Source organism: Bufo gargarizans, chromosome 2 (assembly GCF_014858855.1).
Source record: "Bufo gargarizans isolate SCDJY-AF-19 chromosome 2, ASM1485885v1, whole genome shotgun sequence".
NCBI lineage: Eukaryota > Metazoa > Chordata > Amphibia > Anura > Bufonidae > Bufo > Bufo gargarizans.
This window is the reverse complement of record NC_058081.1, coordinates 628,292,205-628,318,081: the sequence shown is the minus strand read 5'-3', so window position 1 is coordinate 628,318,081 and position 25,877 is coordinate 628,292,205. Positions and strand designations below refer to the sequence as shown.

At 44.2% G+C, this 25,877-nt stretch overlaps 1 protein-coding gene across 1 annotated transcript; it reads left to right on the top strand.

Annotated features, from left to right (window-relative positions):
• The first annotated feature begins 1,995 nt into the window (after positions 1–1,995).
• On the top strand, positions 1,996–25,476 carry LOC122926848 (telomere zinc finger-associated protein-like). The gene is made up of 11 exons (XM_044278349.1): positions 1,996–2,059; positions 4,456–5,145; positions 7,916–8,190; positions 13,642–13,753; positions 16,568–16,660; positions 17,848–17,934; positions 21,825–21,979; positions 23,023–23,159; positions 23,734–23,898; positions 23,980–24,068; positions 25,099–25,476. The coding sequence occupies exons 2-11, from the start codon at positions 4,459–4,461 to the stop codon at positions 25,396–25,398; spliced, it is 2,100 nt and encodes a 699-aa protein (XP_044134284.1). The 5' UTR covers positions 1,996–2,059; positions 4,456–4,458; the 3' UTR covers positions 25,399–25,476.
• Positions 25,477–25,877: the final 401 nt, after the last annotated feature.

Genomic DNA, 25,877 nt, shown 5'->3' with positions numbered 1-25,877 from the left:
TATTGGAGCTGACCACATCTCTAATATCCGACCATTAATTGCAGGAAAGGATGGGTTTTCCCCTAGGTAATGCCTTATTCTAAGGTATTTATAAAAGTCTACATTGGGGACTTTAAAGGTATGGTGAAGGCTTTCAAAGGTAACAAAGCTATCCTCATGAAATAGTTGTGCCGTTTCTGTGATACCATATTTACTCCAAACCCCCACTCCTAAGTCTGGGATGAGATGATCCAGTACAGCTAACGGGGTAGGGCCCCGAGAAGGGAGGGTTCCGCAAAACACATTAAATCACATTGCACCCACGTGATAAAAACTGAACGCGATTGCAGACAAAACTGAATTACTTTTTGCGAAATCGAGCATTTTTCACTGAATGCTTTTGCAACGCATCCGGACCTAATTCGCACACGCTCGTCTGCAAGGGGCCTCAGGCCTCTTTCACACGAGCGTGACGGATTGGTTCCGGATGCGTTCAGGGTGCGTTCAGTGAAACTCGCACCATTTTGCAAGCAAGTTCAGTCAGTTTTGTCTGCGATTGCGTTCAGTTGTTCAGTTTTTTCCACGCAGATGCAATGCGTTTTGATGCGTTTATCACACGCGTGATAAAAAACTGAATGTTTACAAACAATATCTCCTAGCAACCATCAGTGAAAAAGACATTGCATTCGCACTTGCTTCCAGATGCAATGTGTTTTTCACTGAAGCCCCATTCACTTCTATGGGGCCTGCGTTGCGTGAAAAACACAGAATATAGAACATGCTGCATTTTTCACTCAATGCAAAACTGATGCATGAAAAAAAAAAATGCTTGTGTACATAGACCCATTGAAATGAATGGGTCAGGATTCAGTGCGGGTGCTATGCGTTCATGTCACGCATTGCACCCACGTGGAAAACTTGCTCGTGTTAAAGGGGCCTTATCCTCACTTCCATAGGACGGCTCCATCCTATTCACTTGACTTGAAGTGAATGGGACAGAGGAGCTGTAAATACACTGCTCGCCGCTGCGATGTTCAGCAGTTATATAGTGAGGAGAACTCAGTGCTTGTACAAGTGCCGCGTTCTCTTCATACAGGTTATCCAAGTGTCGGACCCCCGCTGATCTGATATCGATGTCATGTCCTGAGGATAGGCTATCAATTTTGTTAAAGCGGAGAACCCCTTTAATGCTGGATCATCCTTTCTTAGAACTCATTGGGGGGGGATTTATCAAGACTGACGCTTTCTGCTCCGGTCTTGATATCCTCTGCGCTGCCATGGAATGCGTCTAAATTATGACGAGACCCAGGATCTCACGAGGTGCATACTCCAAGAGTCTCTGCTGCTGGCCATGCCTTCTTCCCACACTCCTTTCATAAAAAGGGCGAGGGCAGCATAAAAAAACAAAAACAAAACATTTCTGAGAATATTTTACCAACGGTGTCACCAACACGCACACTTGCAACTTTTTAACACCACTTTTCTAGCACATACTAAATCCTAAATCTGACCATTGTGCTGCTCCTCTGTTCTTGATTCTACAAATTTAGGGACACGCCTAACTGTTCACCACATTGTTCTAAGAAAAGATAATAATACTAAATACTTCATTTTATAACAGACAGGTGGGCGCTTCCTTACCTGTGGGGGCAGGGCCCTCAACAGAGATTTGTTTGAATCGATTGCTCATAACTAACATATATATGTATATAACTAATATATACTCTCTATCATATAGAGAGAGAATATGCCACAACCAATATGGCTGACATTTTAACAGTCTGTCAGTTTGCCACAGCTAAACCGTTGAACGATCACCAGCATATGATTACAATATAACTTTATAATTCTTGTAATAATAGTGTTCTACAACAATGCTAAGTGACTCATTACACACAGCTTCTACCTTAAATATGGCGCGCATAAAACGTCATTCTGACTTCCCATTCACAGAGCCACACCTAAGATGGCGTCGTTGGCGAGTTCCCGTGTGGTGAGATCTCGCGATAGTTGGTGGACGGAAGCAGCTGTGCCGCTGGTTGATGTTGCTGCTGCTGGAGCTGCTGGGACGTGAGAACAGGTAACGCCTCGTCCTGCGACTGTGAGGGGCCACTTGGTCCCACATGTTACCGGTACGCCGGAGAACCACAAGTTCCAGAATATGTCCTAACCTCTGGTATCTACAGTACAGTACATGCTGCTGGTATCCCACCCAGAATGCATTGCATTTCTAGTAATGCGTGTTTATAGTGGTGGATCTGCTGATGGCATCATACACAGTTATATAACATGTGCCAGTGGTTATATGTACTTATAGGACATACATGTAACAGACATGCTAATATCGTACACAGTTAAATGTGTAATACTGTAACATATAATGCATGCTTATAGGACATACATGATATCATACATAGTTCTATGTCCACAAAACACATAAAATAAACCACGCTTATAGTACATGCAGATAACAGATGTGCAAATATGATACCTAGTTATACATGTAATATAAAGCATGCTTATAGTACATACATGGCATATGTGTTGCTTATATCATACACAGTTATATGACATTTATCCTGGTATATCTGTAACACTATGGAACATGCTAATAGAACATATATGTATATTATATGTTATGTATGTGCTGGTGACGTAGCACAGGGATGGCCTGCGTCTTTCCAGCTGTTGTAAACTACAATTCCCACCATGCCCTGCTGATGGCTGTAGGCGGTCTGGGCATGCTGGGAGTTGTAGTTCTGCAACAGCAGCATTTATGTTGCTGATGTCAGTTATTTTACCTACAGTTTTTACTGGAAATATATAAGGCGTGCTATGTACACATCACATACATGCTAATAATACTGTACATAGTTATACAGATTACATAGGGCATGCCTATACTCCAGATGCTGCAGATGTCACACACAGTTATAAGATCCTTAAAGGGAACCTGTCATCAACTTTATGCTGACCTCACTGAGGGCAGCATAAATTAGTGACAGAAATGCTGATGTCAGCGGTGTGTCACTCGTCAGCTAAAAGGAAGTGGTTGCCGAGAACCAGCATCATAATCATTGCAGCCCAGACCTAGAAAAGAGTCAAATCTACCAGAGAAGAGTCACGGTTATCCATAATCTCCTGCTCTCCCCGTCCATCTGCTGATAGTTGTCAGTTCTCTCCTAGAGAGAAAGGGAGAAAACTAGGTAGAAGACATCGGTCATCAGCAGGTGGGCAGGAGAGCAAGAATCCATGAATAACCAGGACTCTTCTCAGGTGGTCGGGACTCTTTTCCAGGCCCAGTCTACTTTTAACTTATAAATGACAAACCGCTGAAATCAACTCAGTTGATGACAGGTTCCATTTAATGATACTGCATACATTCTGGTGGTCATCTATTAACACATAAACGCCACTTTTTGGCGTTTTAAAGTTTCAGATTTTTTCGCACAGCATGTTTGTGGCAACATCTGCAACTTTTCCCCACTCACCCCACCTTTCCAGAGTTCCGAGAAAGAGAGGTGTAGTGTGGGCGAGGAAGCAGGACTGCTGGCCTGTCTCGTTCAACATTTTCTACACCAGTTTTTAGCTTGGGCTACTTTCACACTAGCTGCCGCCTTCTCCGGCGGGGGGACAGCCTGCCGGATCCGTGCTGCCGGAAGTCCGCTCCCGCATCATTCAATACCAAATACAGCCTCTATACAATGTATGGTGCTGTGCTTGGTAAGCTCTGAGGAGGCTGCAGTCTTCACTGTAGGGCCTCAGTTTTTTCAGACAGCTGGTCAACTGGGAGTTAGACCCCACCGATCACTTATTGATGACTAATGTTAAGCATGTGTTTTAAGTTCGGCGTTCGGGTTATCAGAGATTCCCATTATGGATTGCGCTACCGCGGACTATAACGGAATTCTATGACGGCACGCACCACGGAAGCCTATAAGGCAGTACGTATCGCATTCCGTCCTAATAGAAGTCTATGGCCTGCATAGACTTCTATTATGATGGAATGCCTCTTATAGGCTTCCATGGTGCATGCCATCATAGAATTCCATTATGGGCCGTGGTAGCAGAATCCATAACAGGATTTTCTGATAACTCAAACCTTGGACGCCGAACTTGAAACACAAGTTCGCCCATCACTATTGATGACCTTTAAGTAGCTGCTGTGTTCTACTCCACAGACATCTTCCTTCCTTTTGCTGCTGTCTAGACAGTTTTTCATTCCATGCATGGACAGGCACTTCTTGGCATGATGCCAGGACAGTTTTTTTTTAAGCCAATCTGATGTCTACCTTTGCTAGCGGTTCTCCTTTCATGCTGATTCATTGAAACAATGACTGAAATCTGCAGCCGCACCTCCCCCCCCCCCCCCCCCCTTTCTTATATACTGTTTTCCACGTTGACTAAAAGCTACTGAAAATCAATGATTCTTAGTTCCTAGACCTTACTGCAGTACAATGTGCTTCTCTCCTGCAGGCCATGGACAATGTGTTCATCCAGCACAGCGTTAAAGTCCTTCAGGCTCTCAATAAGCAAAGGGAAGATGGCCGATACTGTGATGCCACACTGGTCATAGGAAATCTCCACTTCAAAGCCCACTGGAGCATACTGGCTTATAGCAGTCACTTCTTTCAGAGCCTGTATGGCGATGGGGGCTCCCCCAGCATCATCCTCCATGAACAGTTCTCTGAGGTCATCGGTCTTCTCCTGGACTTCCTGTACACTGGAGAGCTGGTTCTTTCACAGGAGAATGTGCAGAAAGTTCTTCTGGCATCAAAGGAACTCGCCATCTTTGAAGCAGTTGAGGTCTGTGAGAGGTTCCAGACAAAATGCTTCCAAAGTGAAGAGTATTTTCAAGAGTCTGGTGCAATGGAGACCTTAAATGGACACCTGAAGGAGGCAGAGGAATCTGACGGGGAGGAGGCTTTAAAGGGCATTTCAGAGCTTAGCAATGTCCTGGCCGATGCTGAAGTCCCCTCTGAACCAAGTAATGGTCAGGACAGTGGCCTGACCCTGCTGCAGGAGACAGTAGAGCCTTCCTCCCCTTCTTCCTTCCAGGAAAATCCAGATATCGGCACCGACAACATAGAACGCAGAGTCTTCAAGCGACTAAAAAGAGGGCAGAAGAGTGAGCAGTGCATCACTGCTGATGGCGGCTGCATGACGGTAATATACTTTGCCTTGACGTTTTCAACAGAGCTTCTAAATAAAGGGTTTGAGAACCTGTACAAATATAATACATCTCACAGCTGAGGGTTTGTGACAATGTATCAGTCTAGGTAATCCTTTTTTTCAGTTTAGACTCCAGGCCAAGGCACTTGACCTACACTGATCCAAGACGCATAATAATCTCAGCTCTTCTCATAGGCAGCCACGTTGTCTCAGCCTGGAGTCCAGGTGGCTTACGCCGCGTTCACATATGCGCTGTGAATTCTGGCAATCTGTCCTAGTGGAGGAACAGAATGCCGGGGTTTACTGTATCCAGCATAGCTGGATACCACTATGCACCGCTGGATCCCCATTGACTGTAATGGGATCCGTCGGGGATCTGGCAGCTTTCCGGCTTACATGCCCGATACATTGACCGGAGTTTACATTGCATATGTGAATAAAGTATTATCTGGAGTCTGCTAGACTGTAACATTAGCAGAGGTCTATCAGATGGGTGACACGTTTCTGTAGTGTGGCTAAAGAGCGAGGAGGAGCTGTATAGCATTGTTGCTGTGACTGCCTTTTCCAGCACTTAAAGGGGTTGTCTCACTTCAGCAAATGGCATTTATCATGTAGAGAAAGTTAATACGAGACACTTACTAATGTACTGTGATTGTCCATATTGCTTCCTTTGCTGGCTGGATTAATTTTTCTATTACATTAGACACTGCTCGTTTCCATGGTTATGACTACCCTGCAATCCAGTAGCAGTTGTCATGCTTGCACACTGAATGAAAAAAACACTGGCCTCTGTGTGGTCCCGGCCACCAGTGAAACCGCTGCCTTTTCCAATAATGTAGAAGCACGACCACCACTGCTGGATTACAGGGTGGTCGTAACCATGGAAACAAGCAATGTATAATGTGATGTAAAAATGAATCAAGCCAGTAAAGGAGGCAATATGGACAGTCGCAGTACATTAGTAAGTGCCTTGTATTAACTTTCTCTACGTGATAAATGCCAATGTTGAAGTGAGAGAACCCTTTTAACATCACCTGCATGACATCTGTCCCTTATGAGGCTGCATCTAGGAGCCGAAGCTAGCGGCTCCATGCTCCTCCACCAGTATGTGCATCGTCAATGATGGCACAGCGTGGCTCCTCATGTCTTCCCAATACCTGCCCTGGAGAGAGGTAATAGGTTGGTAAGTATTTATGGAGCCACACTTGAAGGGAATGTGTCACCAGAAAATGATGTATTGTTTAAATCATGTTTTTATGTTAACCCCAAATTCTTTGAAAATATGTTTATGTTCTTTTTAATTTTCCATGTTGCTGTATTTAAAAAAATATATATATATAAATCCTGCAGTTTTTGCACTGGCCACCAAGCCTAATAATAGGCACCACTTCTTGGTCTGTACAGATCACTTTACTGCAGTTATTTCCCTATTACTGGCAGGATTAGAATTACAGATATCAGCTATCTATAGTTAACACAGGATTCACCATTCACAATAGGTGATATTACAGCTTATCTACTGCCTCCTGAACATTGTGTCTATGGCCCATGGTGGTTGCTGTAAGGCTACTTTCACACTAGCGTTCGGGCGGATCCGTTCTGAACGGATCCGCTCATATTAATGCAGACGGAGGCTCCGTTCAGTACGGATCCGTCTGCATTAATAACTTTAAAAAAATTCGCAAGTGCGAAAGTAGCCTGCGCGGATCCGTTCAGACTTTCAATGTAAAGTCAATGGGGGACGGATCCGCTTGAAGATTGAGCCACATTGTGGCATCTTCAAACGGATCCGTCCCCATTGACTTACATTGAAAGTCTGGACGGATCCGCACGGATCCGCACGCCTCCGAACGGCCAGGCGGACACCCGAACGCTGCAAGCAGCGTTCAGCTGTCCGCCTGTCCGTGCGGAGGCGAGCGGAGCGGAGGCTGAACGCCGCCAGACTGATGCAGTCTGAGCGGATCCGCCTCCATTCAGACTGCATCAGGGCTGGACGGCTGCGTTCGGGTCCGCTCGTGAGCTCCTTCAAACGGAGCTCACGAACGGAAACCCGAACGCTAGTGTGAAAGTAGCCTAAAGCTCAGGCAAGATGGCAGCTCCCATAATCCTATTTAGAAAATAGAATACAAATTCTGGAATCAGAAAATAGACAGATGAGACAAAAAGAAGTTCTCACTATCTGGTTTTAACTGGCAAAAAAAAAAATGTCAATGACACATTCCCTTTAAATGGGTTGTCCAAGATGGGCAAAGTCTAAGAATAAATTTGCCTTAAATAAAAAATAAAAAAAATCTTTCCACTTTCTCTGCACCGCTGGTGTTGGTATATGGAACGTCACCACTGCAGCCACTCTCATTGTCCTTAGCTGTTGGACACTGAGGAATGTGATTGGCTGCAGTGGTCACATGCCATACACCAGCACATCACAGTGAATGTGTCCTTTTAATTAGAGAAGGACATCTGTGAGATCGTGTTGAATGTGGCTTGCGACCATCTCTCACATTTGTAAGGCTGAAAAAACACACGCATCCATCCAGATCAGCCTGTTATCTGGCAAAGTTGACCCCTAAGAGGTGGAAGTCAATTTTGCTCTTCTTAGGGGAGGGAATTCCTTCCCAACTCCAAATCAGAATAAGGCCTCATGCACACAGCCATAAGTGTTTTGTGGTCCGCAAAATAGGGATCTTGGCTGTGGGCATGCTGCAATCAGCTAAGAATTGAAAACGGACAGGGAAACTGTTAACCAGTGTCTCTTCTGATGTAGTGGGATTTGGAGGTGGATCAGATCCATGATGTCTTAGCAGAGGAGACAGATTACATTCAAAATGATGAAGATGAAGACTATGTCCTAGAGAAGACCCCGAACTCCAAGAAGAGGAACTGTGTGCCCAAGAAGATCGTCTCCTTAGAATCCTCATCTAATGACACCACACTTGTTGGCGGAGATCTGAAGAGCAAGAAAAACACCAGCACCCCGGTGGAATGTCCTATATGTCACAAAAAATTTCTCAGCAAATATTATCTCAAAGTCCATAACAGGTAAGACAGAGATGTCGGGGTGGTGATGAGCTTAGTGGGTCTCCAGATCTGGTGATGTCCTGCCTCACTGCATGGGGCAGACCAGCCCTAAATCAGGGCCTGACTTATGCCATGTCAATGAGCTTTGTCAGCATTTTCAAAACTAGCAAAAAATAAAGTACGGCACAGGCACCAGGAAACGCTCCCACTCAATTCACCAGATGTTCAGCTGGTGTGTCTCGTATGCGATGGTAGAGTTTACCATTAATGTGTACCGAGTCTTATGCATGACACAGAATCAAACTACACTGGGTTTGTTTGCAGTCTATAACCATGGAGGTGCGTAGTTCTGCATAAGAGCTGCAGGCATAAAACTGTAGGAGCTTTATAATATGTTTTAGATGCATCAGAGCAGGGTTCTCAAACTCAGCCAGATACAGTCCTGATCAAAAGTTTTAAGACTACTTGAAAAATAGCAAAAAATCACATTTTACATTGTTGGATCTTAACAAGGTTCCAAGTAGAGCTTCAAGTTGCAACAAGAAGAAATGAGAGGGAGACAAATCATTTTTGGAGCATTCAATTAATTGAAAATAACGATTAAACTGAAGCAGGCTGTTTTTCAGCTGATCCAAATTTTAGGACCATATGCCTTTAAAAGGCCAAATCTGTGCAAAGATGTGGATTCATTGTCATTTTCTGTCAGTTAGTCACACGTTGTGATGGCAAAGGCAAAAAAACTCTCCCTTTTTGAACGTGGTCGGGTTGTTGAACTGCATAAGCAGGGTCTCTCACAGCGCGCCATCGCTGCTGAGGTGGGACGTAGTAAGACAGTCATTTGGAATTTCTTAAATGATCCTGAGGGTTATGGAACAAAAAAGTCAAGTGGAAGACCCCAAAAAATGTCATCAGCACTGAGCCGGAGGATCCAATTGGCTGTCCGTCAAGACACTGGACGATCCTTGACCCAAATTAAGACCCTTACTGGTGTTGACTGCAGCCCCATAACCATCAGACGGCATCTGAGACTGAAGGGCTTCAAAAACTCGTCTCCTTGAACGCCACAGAACTGCTCGTTTGGACTTTGCAAGAGAGCACCAAACATGGGACATTCAAAGGTGGAAGAAAGTTTTATTCTCTGATGAGAAAAAATTTAACCTTGATGGTTTCCAACGTTACTGGCATGACAAGCAGATCCCACCTGAGATGTTTTCTATGCGCCACAGTGGAGGGGGCGCCATAATGGTCTGGGGTGCTTTTTCCATCAGTGGAACAATGGAGCTTCAGGAAGTGCAGGGGCGTCAAACGGCCGCTGGCTATGTCCAGATGTTGCAGTGAGCATTCCTCATGACTGAGGGCCCTTGTCTGTGTGATAACGACTGGGTTTTTCAACAGGACAATGGATACAGTACACAATGCCCGCAGGACAAGGGACTTCTTCCAGGAGAATAACATCACTCTTTTGGCCCATCCTGCATGTTCCCCTGATCTAAATACAATTGAGAACCTTTGGGGATGGATTGCAAGGGAAGTTTACAAAAATGGAAAATGGGAAACAGTTCCAGACAGTAGATGGCCTTCGTGCGGCCATCTTCACAACTTGGAGAAATGTTCCCACTCACCTCATGGAAACGCTTGCATCAAGTATGCCGAAACGAATTTTAGTGATAAACAATAATGGCGGAGCTACTCATTACTGAGTTCATGTTTAGAAGTTGGATTTCTGTTTTGGGGGGTGTTATTTTATTTAATTTTTTTGGAGGTGTGGTCCTAAACTTTTGATCAGCTGAAAAACAGCCTGTTTCAGTTTATTCGTTGTTTTCATTAAATTGAATGCTCAAAAAATGTTTTGTCTCACTCCCATTTCTTCTTGTTGCATGTTGAAGCTCTACTTGGAACCTTGTTAAGATCCAGCCATGCTAAATATGAATTTTTTTATTTTTTTTTTGTTGCCATTTTTCAAGTGGTCTTAAACTTTTGATCAGGACTGTATATGGGCTGTACATAGAAAAAATTTCCAGTTGACTGGGCCTCAATAGCCACATATAACACATGTTGAGCACATACCTGTGTCGCAGTCACCACCCCGAACTTCACGTCAGCCGGCAACACCTGGGAATGATACCAAGAGCTCCCCTAGTACTGAGAACAGTGGGATGAGAGAGGTATCGCTACTTTTTTGTGGCATTCTAATTCGTTTTCAAAAGTAAATTTCACATTGATGGATAACCAATATTAAAGGGGCTATCTGGGAAATAATATTGATGACCTATCCACAGGATAGGTCATCAATATCACATCGGCAGGGGTCTGACTCCCTGCACCCCCGCTGTTTTGGGTTGCAGCACAGTTATGCTTGTGGCTGAGCTGCAACCAGGCCATGTGACTGATGTACTGTGAGGCAACTGGCCTCTAACAGCTTGATAGATGGGGGTCCCAGGTGTCGAACCCCCACAATCTGATATTGATGACCTATCCTGAGGATTAGTCATCAATATTAATTCTCAGATAACCCCTTTAAAATAGACTCCAGAATTAATACAGAACCCGAGACTAGATCCTAAATTTAATACAGACCCCAAAATTCATACACTCCTCCAGGCCAGCCCACAAACTAATACAATACGCAAAATTTATACAGACCGCAGAACAGACTCCCAGTTTATAAAAATGCTGAATTAAACCCCAAATCAGCCCCCAAATTAATACGGATCTCAGATTATTCCACAAATGTATACAGACCTCATAGCAGAGGATCCTGCGGCGCATCAGGCTGAGCATAGTGCGCAGGCACCGGATCTGGCAGAGGGACAGGAGGATTGCAGAGACGGCGCTGAGGTGAGGAAGGCGGCACTGTAGACAGGGAGGGCGGCGGTTAAGACTGGGAAGGAGGCGCTGGGCACCAGATGGCCGGGCACCCTGTATTAACAGACGTCCCATTGGGCACTATCAGATAGGTGAGGGTCCCATCTCTAGAGCGGGACCCCCAAAGTGAACGAGGGAACGCCACACAAGCGGGTCCTCCCTCCACTTCTTTGGGAGTACCAAATAGGTGACTGCCAGCTTGGCTGTTTCCAGAACTCCTATAGAGGTGAACGGAGAAGCGGCCACGCTTGTGCAGTGCCCTATTTATTCACTCTCCTTCACTTTTGGGACCCCTGTTATGACATTGGTGACATATACTAGTGAAATGGGCCGACCTCTTTAAAGGGGTTTTCGAGGCTCCTGATAATGACCATCTATCCGTAGAATAGGTCATGTTACCCCCCCCCCCCCCCCATCCAAACATGATTCCAAGGGATTTAGGGTATATTCACATGGTGTGGTCTGACACCCCACAACCCCACGGATCAGTTGTTCCCTGCAGCCTCTTGAATTAGTACCTTAAGTGGAACAGGTAGGACAGCTTCCTTCAAAGTGTAATGGCCGTGCAGAGTTTCTGCAGTTCAGTGCCCATTTACTTAGAGATACATTTGGATTTTACCTAATCTGTTCATTTGATACCCTGTTGGATAGAAGAGCCAATGCTGAATGGATGAGATAAAAAAAAAAATCCATAATGTTATCGGTTTCTGGAAAAGTTGAGTGACATCCATCATGGCTAGCGTTACTGCTTCTAGAGGGCTTGTGCAGCTGTCTGGGATTTGGGGCATGTAGTGCTGCTAGCTTGGCAGAATTGTCTTTCAGGAGAAAAAGCTGGGTATATATATAATGTGTATGTACAGTACAGACCAAAAGTTTGGACACACCTTCTCATTCAAAGAGTTTTCTTTATTTTCATGACTATGAAAATTGTAGATTCACACTGAAGGCATCAAAACTTTGAATTAACACATGTGGAATTATATACATAACAAAAAAGTGTGAAACAACTGAAAATATGTCATATTCTAGGTTCTTCAAAGTAGCCAACTTTTGCTTTGATTACTGCTTTGCACACTCTTGGCATTCTCTTGATGAGCTTCAAGAGGTAGTCACCTGAAATGGTCTTCCAACAGTCTTGAAGGAGTTCCCAGAAATGCTTAGCACTTGTTGGCCCTTTTGCCTTCACTCTGCGGTCCAGCTCACCCCAAACCATCTCAATTGGGTTCAGGTCCGGTGACTGTGGAGGCCAGGTCATCTGGCGCAGCACCCCATCACTCTCCTTCATGGTCAAATAGCCCTTAAACAGCCTGGAGGTGTGTTTGGGGTCATTGTCCTGTTGAAAAATAAATGATGGTCCAACTAAACGCAAACCGGATGGAATAGCATGCCGCTGCAAGATGCTGTGATAGCCATGCTGGTTCGGTATCCCTTCAATTTTGAATAAATCCCCAACAGTGTCACCAGCAAAGCACCCCCACACCATCACACCTCCTCCTCCATGCTCACGGTGGGAACCAGGCATGTAGAGTCCATCCGTTCACCTTTTCTGCGTCGCACAAAGACACGGTGGTTGGAACCAAAGATCTCAAATTTGGACTCATCAGACCAAAGCACAGATTTCCACTGATCTAATGTCCGTTCCTTGTGTTCTTTACCCCCAAACAAGTCTCTTCTGCTTGTTGCCTGTCCTTAGCAGTGGTTTCCTAGCAGATATTCTACCATGAAGGCCTGATTCACACAGTCTCCTCTTAACAGTTGTTCTAGAGATGTGTCTGCTGCTAGAACTCTGTGTGGCATTGACCTGGTCTCTAATCTGAGCTGCTGTTAACCTGCGATTTCTGAGGCTGGTGACTCGGATGAACTTATCCTCCGCAGCAGAGGTGACTCTTGGTCTTCCTTTCCTGGGGCGGTCCGCATGTGAGCCAGTTTCTTTGTAGCGCTTGATGGTTTTTGTGACTGCACTTGGGGACACTTTCAAAGTTTTCCCAATTTTTCGGACTGACTGACCTTCATTTCTTAAAGTAATGATGGCCACTCGTTTTTCTTTACTTAGCTGCTTTTTTCTTGCCATAATACAAATTCTAACAGTCTATTCAGTAGGACTATCAGCTGTGTATCCACCTGACTTCTCCACAACGCAACTGATGGTCCCAACCCCATTTATAAGGCAAGAAATCCCACTTATTAAACCTGACAGGGCACACCTGTGAAGTGAAAACCATTTCAGGTGACTACCTCTTGAAGCTCATCAAGAGAATGCCAAGAGTGTGCAAAGCAGTAATCAAAGCAAAAGGTGGCTACTTTGAAGAACCTAGAATATGACATATTTTCAGTTGTTTCACACTTTTTTGTTATGTATATAATTCCACATGTGTTAATTCATAGTTTTGATGCCTTCAGTGTGAATCTACAATTTTCATAGTCATGAAAATAAAGAAAACTCTTTGAATGAGAAGGTGTGTCCAAACTTTTGGTCTGTACTATGTATGTATGTGTGTGTATGTGTTGTGTATATATATATATATATATATATATATATATATATATATATATATAATTTTGGAGAGAAATTGTCTTGAACTGGTTTAACACTTGTTATTGCTGTAGGAAACACACAGGAGAGAAGCCATTTGAATGCCAAAAGTGCGGGAAATGTTACTTCAGAAAAGAGAACTTGGTGGAGCACCAGGCCCGGAACTGTATGAGCCGCTCTGAACAGGTATGTCCAGGTGGCACGGTTTTCTTCAAGGGCTTCCGTCACTTTTTTCCACACGTCAGCAGCTGTCCATCATGGCATCCAGCTGGCATCTCCTTGTGTTCCGTAAAATAAAAAAAAAGAGACTTTTTATAATATGTCAGTTTTTGCACCCAGAGGCTTGCCACCACTTCCCCCCCCATGCCTTATATGCCATGCCCCCACCGCTATGATGTACCGGCCAGGAAGCCCATCAAATCTCGCAGGATCGCATTCTGTACATGCGCAGTAAAGGGATGGTGACCATCAGGCATATGGGAAGCTACCTTCCCATTACTGCGTGTGTACAGAGTACGATCCCACAAGACCTCAGGGACTGCCTGGCTACTACATCACTCCAGTGGGGATGTGGCATAGAAAATTGGGGGGGGGGGGGGGGAGCCTCTGGGTGCAATGGTGCCACCCTTGTTGCACCCAGAGGGTATGTTACATATTATAAAAACTTTTTTTTTCTCTTAGGATTGATGGAGCACATGGAAATGCCAGAGGCGACATGGGAGTCTGCTTACAAGTGCGGATGGACAGCTGCTGACTGTTTGACATGGAAAGTGATGACAGATGCCCTTTAACCCTTTCCCGAACTCTGCTGATGTTGCAGAGGCTGTGCCCACACCATCACCTGTGGGATCAACAGCTGACATCCCTGGGTAATGAAAACCGCTGTTAACCATCATGGGTGTCTGCTTGCAGTTTATGATCATGAAATTAGCCTAATGCTCCAGAGACCCACAGCATGCAAAATACTAAACTGTAGTAGAAACCTTAAGATTTCTGCTGTGGTGGAAAAATCCAGTGTGAACATACCCTTTCACTTTAGATGTCATGGTTGATGACTGCTACAGCTAAAGATATAAACAATGGGACGGTGACTCTGTTACCCATCTCCATCTCTCAGAAAATTCCCCTGACCAAACATGATTCCAAGGGATTTAGGGTATATTCACATGGTGTGGTCAAATGCACTACAATTCTGCGCCAGCTCACAGCAGGAGTCCCATTAATGGCGTAAAAGCACTAAGGCTAGTTTCACACTAGCAGCAGGGGAGTCCGGCAGGCTGTTCCGGCGATGAACAGCCTGTCAGATCCGTCCTCCCGCTAGTTCACGTGTTCTGCCGCTCCGTCCCCATTGACTATAGCGGGGGCGGAGTTCCGGCGGAAGCGCACTGCGAGAGGCAGACGGACTAAAAGTACGACATGCAGTACTCTTAGTCCGTCTGCCTCTCGCCATGCTGCCGCCGGAACTCTATAGTCAATGGGGACAGAGCGGCAGTCCGGGGGCACACATGAACTAGCGGCAGGACCGATCCGACAGGCTGTTCACCTGCCGGACTCCCCTGCCGCTAATGTGAAAGTACCCTAAATGGTGTTTGTTAAAGGGAATCACCCCAATTTTGGATTATCCACAGTAACACATGAGCAGTACTGCAGATAAGGAGCCCAGATTACTATTTTCTGTTTTCCTACTGCCCCTGGTCCCCGCTGTCAGCCCTCGGAGCTGCACTCAAATACTCAGTCCAGACTTCTGTACCGCTCTAACATAATGGAGAGGACTCGTCCACATGTACAGCAGTAATAACAATGCATTTCCATGCAGCTCCAATCTCTGATAGCGGAGGAATAGGAGGCAGTAGGGGGAAAAAAATAGCAATCTGGACTCCATATGTGCAGTACTACTCGTAGATTATGGTCCAAAATCGGGGTGACAGATTTTCTTTAAGAATCCAAATCATCGATATTTTGCGAAATTGACCCCTACTCTCAATAAGGGTCTCAGTTTTTCCTTATTCATAGGCTACATCATATACCTTTTTTAATATTAAAAAAAATGTCTTAAGCCCAACAGATGAATGTCCAAGATGTGGTGAAGAACAGGCAGGTCTTGTACATCTGATTTGGAGATGCCCCAAGTTATTTAGGTATTGGTAGTGACAGAGTTTTAGGAGTACAGATATATAATGATCCGGTAGTCTGTATATTGGGAGGAACAATTCATCTGAAGATTCGAAAGGCGGAAAAACTGGCACTTTGTAAGTTCTTGTTCCAGGCAAGACTGCTTAGGCCAAGTCTACACGACGACATTTGTCGCGCAACAATTTTTATTATGGTAGTCTATGGTGTCGCACTGCAACATGCTGCGACGCAACAGTCGCAGAAAAATCCATCTCGAATGGATTTTCTGCGACTGTTACGTCGCAGCATGTTGCATGTTGCAGTGCGACACCATAGACTGCCATTATAAAAATTGTCGCGCGACATTAGTGCCGTTGTGTAGACCTGGCCTTATTCTGGAAAAATTGATTAAAAAGGATCAACCCCTGGTGTGTGAATGGAAAAAATCTGTGCTTAATATGATCAGAATGGAAAAAATAAGTTTGTGATTAACAAGGGAAGGAAGGGTGGTCTTGAACAAATATGGAATCAATGGTATTCTGGTATATAGGTTTTTATCCCCTTTTGTAAAAAAAAAAATGTGGAATAGTTTTTTATTTTTATAATGTATTTGAAAAAAATTATATATATCTCCAAATGATCTTTAGAAGTCCACAAGAGGGCAAAGAAAACCTAAAAATATTCCAAAAACAAGATGGTATAGAAAGGGGAAAAGAGACTGCCTGTTGTGTTTTGCAGCATCGTCTTTCACTTGTGTGACGCTCCCCGCTGCTGGTCACTGATGTTGCTCTCTAGCTCCTGCTTCACACTCTCATTTTGTTCCATTTCCATGCAGCTCAATAAGTCTGCAGAGGCTTCGGAATATCTGACCTTTAGTATTTTTTCCAGGTTTTTAACTGTCCTTCTTGCAATGAGGTTTTTAAGAGAAAGATGGAATTGCGATTACATACTGTGTCGCACACGGGCGTGATGCCTTATAAGGTAAGTGGCCACTGAGTGTATTTATCTAGTATCTATTCTATGGACAGAGATATGAAACATGCAATGAAAATACAGTAAAATACCTCTGATCCAGTAATATTTTTATTACATACTATGATTTGTTTGTATATGGAAAATAATAATTAATATAAGTGACTTTTACTTATCACAGTAGGCAATTTTGCTGATGCAGTTTATTGAGGCTTTTTATAATGTATGTTATTACCTCTATTCCACCAGTAGGTGTCGCTGGGGATTTTTGGCCACTTTCACATGGTCAGTTTTGTAAGCCAAAGGCAGGAGTGGAACAGAGAAAAGGTTTAAAGGGATTCTGTCACCTCCCCTAACCCAAAATCGGATTTTAAAGCAGTCATGCAGCACAGCTTACCTTGAATCGGCTGTGCTCTTCATCTTGTAATCCGTCCAGCAGTTTAGGAGAAAAACTACTTTTATGATTATGCAAATTAGCCCTGAAGGTGCCCAGAGGGGTGTTATGTTCCCCTTAGTGTGCCCAGCCCGCCTTCCTTCAGAATGCCTAACCGCCCACAGCCTCTCATCCCTCTCCTCCCCCTCCCTCACGGCCGAACGAACTCTCGCGCAGGCGCAGTACCCACTGAGGGCTGCGCCAGTGCGATCTGCTGGAGACTGAGGGCAGGCGCTTCATCGTCGTCACTGGGCACGCGCCGAGCCCAGTGACGTCCGATGCTCGCTCTTCCCTCAATCGGCTCTAAGGGGAACATAACGCCCCTCTGGGCACCTTCAGGGCTAATTTGCATAATCATAAAAGTCGTTTTTCTCCTAAACTACTGTACGGATTACAGGATAGAAGAGCACAGCCGATTCAAGGTAAGCTGTGCTGCATGACTGCTTTAAAATCCGATTTTGGGTTAGGGGAGGTGACAGAATCCCTTTAAGGGCCCATTCACACAACCATATTTTTCTTTCCGCATCTGATGCGCAATTTTGCAGATCGGATGTGGACCCATTAAATGCTGACAGCAAAAAAAGGTAGAACATGTCTTATTCTTCCTTTTTTCACCAGCAGAGGGCAGAGTTCATCTTTATCTGAATTACAGAGAGCAATAAGTCACTTGTGGGATGAACAGTCACTGCATACTGTACATATGAATTTTTCATCACTCATTAACCCTTTAAATTACCTTTCTTTTTATCCAATGTATTTTCAGTGCTCTACATGTCCTCAGCAATTCATGCAGAAGAAACATCTTCAAAGCCACATGATAAAAATGCATGGAGAACCCAAACCTCATGCTGTGAGTATAATGCAGGAAAAGTCAAACTGTCCAGCAGCTCTGTGACTGCTGCGGGATTATCTATTACTCCAATCCATCAGAAGGTCACACAAAGACATGTATATGGAATTTGACTTGATATGGTCTTTCTAAGCGGCGTTGGATTTTAGTTTTTTTCCATTGATGGAAACATTGACCCAGGTTTAATCCTTAGGGTGCTGCCACACATGCACAGTTTTATGGTGTGTGTGTGTGTATATATATATATATATATATATATATATATATATATATATATATATATATATATATAATGGTGTGCTTGTTTTTTTCCCCAAATTTTTTTACTTAAACTGTTTTTGTATGTATGTGTGTAATATATAAATATATATACACACACACATACAAAAATGCTACAAAAACTGTTTAAGTAATTTTTTGGGGGGAAAAAACAAGCAGAAGAACACTAGCAGAAAGACCCGGTTTCTCACGGGTATATTTCATCTATTTCATTTAATATTTGTGTGTGTGTCGTTAAGATATCGACAGTATCCCCCATAACAGTGTACCTCTACAGTGCCCCGCCTCCTTAAAATGTGATCTCCACGGCAGCCCATCCCATCCCCTTAACTTTGACCTTCACAGCAGCCCGCCCCTTAACAGTGAGTTTCACAGCACCCCACTCCCTTCACAGTGACATCCTCAGAGACCCTCCCGCCTAACAGTGACATATACAGCACCCAGCCCCTTAACGCTGACCTCCATAGGGGACTGTCCCCTTATTTGTGACCTCCACTGTTCCCTGTCCCCTTAACAGAGACCTCCACATAACCCGTTCCTTTAATAGTCACTGCCAAAGTACCCCGCTTCCTTAACAGTGACGTCACTGTACCCTGCCACCGCGGTGCCCGCCCCTTTAACAGTAATCTCTACAGCGGCCTGCCTCCTTAACAGTAACATCCACAGTGAACGCCCCTTTTAACAGTGACCTCCACAGCAGCTGCCCTTGTAAGGCTAGGGCTACACGACTACATGTGTCACGCAACAATTTTTATAATGCTGGTCTATGGCTTTTTCTGACACTCGCGTCAGTCGCAGCATGTTGCAGTGCAACACCATAGACTATCATTATAAAAATTGTCGTGCAAAATCAATGTCGCAGTGTAGTTGTGCCCTATGTGTGATGCGACTTATTGTCGTCATGTAGCCCTAGCCTAAAGCTGACCTGCAGCAGCGAAGAAAAATGGCTGGATTGGTATGAAAACCTGGAGTAAAACTGTGTGTATGGCAGTTGGGATATGAAGAGAAATACTTGCAGGCTTGTATTGGCTCATGCAGGTCAATTTTTGGGAATATATCAGGAACGGTACGTCCTAGAGAGTTGAGACCCGATCTAAAACCTTCCCGGACAACTGATGTACCTGTGTGCCAAATTTGGTGAAGATTGGTCTAGTCATTTGGTCGCGCATAAAGAACAGACAAAGAGATGTTCAGACAGAAACCCATTTTTATATATATATATATATATATGATTTATATTAGCAGAAGGACCCGTCTTCGCACGGGTATATTTAATCTATTTAATTTTAAGTTTGTGTGTCGTTAAAAGATATCAACAGTTTCCCCCATAACAGTGACCTCTACAGCACCCCGCCCCACTGTCTGCTGAGCTGTGTATCTAATCCTATCCTGTGTGATGCTGTCTGCTGAGCTATGTATCTAATCCTATCCTGTGTGATACTGTCTGCGGAGCTGTGTATCTAATCCTATCCTGTGTGACACTGTCTGCTGAGCTGTGTATCTAATCCTTGCTAACCTGTGTATCTAATCCTATCCTGTGTGATACTGTCTGCTGAGCTGTGTATCTAATCCGATCCTGTGTGACACTGTCTATTGAGGTGTGATACTGTCTGCTGAGCTGTGGATGTCGTTGTGTAGTCCTAGCCTAAAGCTGACTGATAGCAGTGAAGAAAAATGGCTGGGTCGTTTTGTATTGGCTAATGTAGGTGATTTTTTGGGGAATATCTCAGGAACGGTACGTCCTAGAGAGCTGAGACCTGGTCTAAAACCTTCCCGGACACCTGATGTACCTGTGTGCCAAATTTGGTGAGGATCGGTCCAGTCGTTTGGTCGCACATAAAGAACGTCTGGGAAGTCGGAACATATCTCCACAATGACATTTTAAAATATCTGTGCAGAGATGGCAGCTGCATGCTAATCGTACAACTGTGGAAGACGGGAACCCGCTGTCTGTGACAGCAGGGCTGCCCTTAGACCAGACAGTCCCCACCTTCCCATCACAGTAACCACAACACATTTAGGGAGCGCAGTAAAACTTTTTTACTGTTAAAACTGTTTTAGCATACCCAGATCACTCTGCAGTGAGGTTGTACAGCGCTGTACATCCTCTCTGGGGGCTGTATTTTCCCTGTATCCTGGGTTGGTATGTCAGCCCAAGGCATAGGAGAAATCGGCAATAAAATAAAAACAAAAAAGTGTAAAATAAACTAAAATATAAAAAGTTTTATAAAAAATAAAGGGGATTTCAGATGTTAAAAAAAGCCATCAGGCCATTTATTATTGTACAAAATAGACAAAAAAATTAAATTGGGTATTGCTGCATCCTTAACAACCTGCGCTATAAAAATATCACATGATCTTCTCCATCAGGTGACCACCATAAAAAAAAAAAAAATTGCCTTTGACAGAACAGACATTTTTTTTGGTCACCTCACCGTAAGTGATTAAAAAGTTGTATGTACCCCAAAATGGTAACCATGAAAATGTTGCCTCATCCTGAAAAAACAAGCCCTCACAGAAGACTATCAGCAGAAAACTAAAATTATGGCAACACAAAAAGATTTTATTTTTATTTTTTTCAAACTGCTTTTATTGTGTTGTGAAAGTAGCAAAATTACGGCCAACTGGTTTAGGACTGGCTCTCATCTCATCTTGGTACCAGCTAGATGAGACAACCTTTTAAGGGAAGTCACTGGGAGCAGCGCTGGAATAGTAATCGCCGTTCACTCTCGTTGACGGTGTTGTGGGGTACTAACCTCCAACAGCTGATCGACAGGGGTGTGGGATGCCGGCTTCCTGCCGATTAGCTAGTGATGGGCTATACTGAGGATAGGCCATCACTTGAACAAACAAGGTTGGACAGCCCTTTTGAAATAATTTCACTTTGTTTTTTGAAACTTAAAAAAATAATAATAATATGGAGGTCTGTGGGAGAAAACACCAGGCGATCAGAGAATAAATGCTAGAGCATGCTTCGATTTGAAAAAATAAAATTGTACAAATAACAGCACTTAAAGGTTGAAAACCACCACTGTATTTACTGTTTTCTATAGACTTCCATGTAATATCTAGAGCTGGCTTTTTTTACGGAAAAGAACGCCAGCAAAAAATGCACAAAAAACTGCAAAATGGCCCAGAAACAACAAAAATCATATGTGTTACACCAACCCTTAAGGAGTTTTCTGGGCTGTAGATATTGAGCTATCCTTAGATCATCAGTATCCGATCAGTGGGGGACTGACTTTAGATCTGCAGGGTATTGCCACTTTATTAACCCATCTAAATTCATATATATTAAAGATCATGCACCCTGGTCCCGAAAATGGTGCACTGTGTGTAGGCGATGGATTCACGGTTATGCTTGCTCCAGGTTGTCTCCTTATATGGCAAAGTAAATGTAGATTTCCAAAACGGAGATTTGTTTTACACCCACAGTCCACCAGAGGGCAGCAGTCGGCACCATCTGAAAACCTTTCGGAAATGTACGTATTCCTGAAGCGAGGAATATGGCAATACCCATAGTAGCCTGCTGGGAGTTGTAGTTTAGACACAGGTTGAATCTACTGCTTTTTGGATTGAGATTTGTTTAAATTGACAGTATTCTGTTGCAGTGTCCAACCTGTGGGAAATGCTTCTTCACCCGGACAGAGCTGCGTCTGCACGAAGCTTTTAAGCATCGGGGAGAGAAGCTTTTTGTCTGCGAGGAGTGTGGTCACCGAGCCTCGAGCAGAAGCGGATTACAGATGCATATCAAAGCTAAACACAGGTCAGCACCCTATGTCTTAAAGGGAACCTGTCATCAACTTCATGCTATCCATACTAACTGCAGAATGAAGTAGAGACAGGTGAGTTGATTTCAGAGATCTGTCATTTAAGAGTTAAAAGTAAGTGGTTGCCGAGAACCAACATCACAATCATTGCAGACTGGGCCTGGAAAAAAGTCCCGGCCGTCTGAGAAGAGTCCTGGTTACTCATAAATTCCTGCCCACCTGCTGATGACTGACAGTCTTGTACCTAGTTTTCACCCTTTCTGACTAGGAAAGAACTGCCAATCATCAGGAGATTATGAATAACCAGGACTCTTCTCAGGTAGATTTGACTCTTTTCCAGGCCGCGGCTGCAATGATTATGATGCTGGTTCTCGGCAACCACTGACTTTTAGCTGATGAGTGACACACCGCTGACATCAGCACTTCTGTCACTATTTTATGCTGCCGTCAGTGAGGTCAACATAAAGTTGATGACCGGTTCACTTTAACACATATTGTTCTTATCCCATGAGGTGAAGGGCAGGCTTAAAGGGATATTCTCATTCATTGAGGTGCAGGTCTCAGTTCTTTGGCTTTGCCATACGTTTCTGAGATGGGTATACCCCTTTAACTGCTGATAATGCATGTGTGAGCAGTACAGGATCCTCGTAAGCTGCACGGGTTTTTTAATGTTGCCTGTGATGCTTGTTGGGTTGCAGCAGATTTACATTGACCATCATGACGGGTGACTGTCTCATTGTCTTCTGGATTTAAATGTAGCTAGTTATACGTTGTGCTTGTTAAAGCTCCTTAATTACCTATTAACATAGGTTTTTCTCAGGTTGCTTGTAGTTTTTAATCTATAAGCTTTGGTGAGCTGATTTCAAACAAACAAAAATAGTTGCAGTGTAAAGCATGGTGGATGAAACCACATTCTGAATTACTGATTTCAAAGTAACACGATGCAGATAAGTTGGAACCACTGATTGTTGTCATGAGTTTGGAGGGGGGTTAAAATATCAATGGTATATTGGTGAATGTCTCCTTCTCTTTCCTATAGAAATGAACGTCCATTTGTATGTGAATTTTGTCACCACGCCTTCACCCAGAAAACCAACCTCAATATGCACCTGAAGACACACACAGGGGAGAAACCCTTCCAGTGTCACCTGTGTGGCAAGACGTTCCGAACACAAGGTAAGAGACCAGTAAACAGTCAGAGGCTGTTCGCGGCCTGCTATTTTTGGCGGATGTTTTCATCCACACGACGGGGCGATGCCGCGGCCGAGCAGGGATCTGGAGTGACACAGGTGCCAAGGAGCGGGGTAAGTATGATCTATAGGAAGGGCCCGAGGCATTGTGGGGGTCATTTTTAGAATTGGATAATCCCTTCAACATCTTGACAAAAGAAGCTCAAATGTGCGCTAGTTTTTGTAGTTTGTTTCCCATTGGGCTCAAGATGATGGAAAACTACAAATCTCAGTTTGCCAACTAAACCAGTACATTCTGGGAGTAGTAGTTTTAGATCAGTTGGAGAACCACTGGTTGATGGGTTATGTGACTTAGGACAGGATTGTACCTCCATCCATGTAGTAGTCTGCGATTCACCTTCATTAGTCGTCTTTTTTTTATTTTTATATATATATATATATATATATATTTTTTATTTATTTAGTTTTTTTTTTTTTACATGTACATCTTCATTTTGTGGTTTCAGCTAATGTTCATTATATTCATGCGTTGTACTTGTCTCTATACCTTATTATTTCAGCCAGTCTACTCAAACATAACCGGACACACACAGGGGAACGACCATTCAGCTGTGAATTTTGTGAGCAGCGCTTTACAGACAAGACCCCTCTCCTGCGACACATCGCCAGCAGACATCAGGAAGGGAGACCGTACTACTGTCAAGTCTGTGGCAAGACATTCAAAGGTAAAGATCATAGTATAGAAAGCTTACTATGCGGAAAGCTTATTCCTTTTTCTCACCGTGCTTCATTCTCTCCCCCTGTAGCGGCGGAACAGTTGCGTGTTCATGTGGCCAGACATCGTGGGGTTCGGAAATTTGAGTGCACGGAGTGTGGGTACAAGTTCACACGGCAGGTGAGGATACAGTCACTGACAGTAAAATGGGTTTTCTACTGCATGTATTGAAAAGATGTGGAACTGGAAACTGTAAAGAGAAATTCTGTCAAAAATAACATCAAAGTCTCAGTAGTGCAGCCTCACACTTGGGACCTATAACCTAAGTAAGGCTCTTTTTACAATGCACCTGCAGTGTCAGCCTAGGGTTTCCTGTGGGAGAATTTTGCAATGGAAACCTCAGTCTAAGGCCTCAAGCACACGGCCGTTGTTTTGGTCCGCATCCGAGACGCCATTTTGGCAGGTCGGATGCGGACCCATTCACTTCAATGGGGCTGCAAAAGATGCGGACAGCACTCCGTGTGCTGTCTGCATCCGTTGCTCCGTTCCGTGGCCCCGCAAAAAAAATAATAATATAACATGTCCTATTCTTGTCCGTGCATTGCGGACAAGAATAGGCAGTTATATGTAAAGGCTGTCCGTGCCGTTCCGCAAATTGCGGAACGCGCACGGACGCCATCCATGTTTGCGGACTGCAAAACACACCATGGTCGTGTGCATGCGGCCTAACGCTGAGGATAGTGATTGGCTGCAGCAGTGACTTTCCATATGACTGCACATTACCAGAGGACAGTGATTGGGTCCACTGGTCACATGCTATAATACTAAAATGTCACCACTGCAGTTTGTAAACAAGCATGACTGGACCAGCACCACAGAGGAGAGCAGCGGAGATCCCCCTGTTCTCCACTGCTCTCCTCTGTGGTGCTGGTCCGGTATTTAACAATATTTTTATATTACGCAATTGTAGCCTCAGCAGTGCCACCGCCCCCTTGCGTCACCTGACTAATCAACATGCCACAAGGAGGAAGTACCACCGCTGTGGCCAGTGATTGGCTGCAGCAACTGCCAAACTGGATGTTGACATGCAAGGAGTGGAGCCCTGCAGGGTGTAATAGGGTCTATGGCTTTGTTTCATGTATACACCAGTAATATGGTAAATGCAGTCAGAGTATGGAAAGAACCCAAGATATTAAATTTGTTTCTTAAGGCTCACCTCCGACGACATATGGAAATTCACAACCGTATTGAAAATTACAATCCGCGCCAAAGAAAGCTACGTAATCTCATAATTGATGAAGAAAAAAGCATGGTCATCGGATTACAGAACACCCATGAGCTAGACGTCGGATCAGCAGAGATCATAGTGGAGTCTATTACATCCAGCACTCTGCCGGAAGTGGTGACAGAGCAGAGACTGTGCACAGACGATGGGTTCCCAGCTGAAGTCATGGAACAGTCTATCATCATCACTGCCACCGCCATCCCTATTGATGAGTGTGAGACGTGATCTGTGCCCCCACAAAGACTATGCTTTTTTATTTATTAGGTCATGTATTTTATTACCAAATAAACAATGTGGAACTCAGTCAGAATCTACAGAAAGAAGCACACATATGCTCCTTCACTGTAGAACTAAATGCAGTGCCCATGTGGCTGTGGCTGGTACTGCAGCTCAGTCCCCCATTATACCTCATGAATTGCTGGCCTCCATTACATCTCTGCAGAGGTTGTTACCTAGCCTTAGCTGACTGCTGGATTTCAAATTTACATAGTTATCTATTAAGAAGTCTCTTCATCTAGCTAGACTGCTTTGTGTTCAGGGTCCTGGAAAAGCTAGGTGACAACACTGCGCAGCTGCATTGATGACAACAGATTATGCTGCTGTGGTACCATATGATTCACATAATGTGTCAGGGCAGTATTGTATATTGTATAACCCCGACCCAATCACTGCACTGCAGAGATCATTACCCAGCTGTCCCGGAC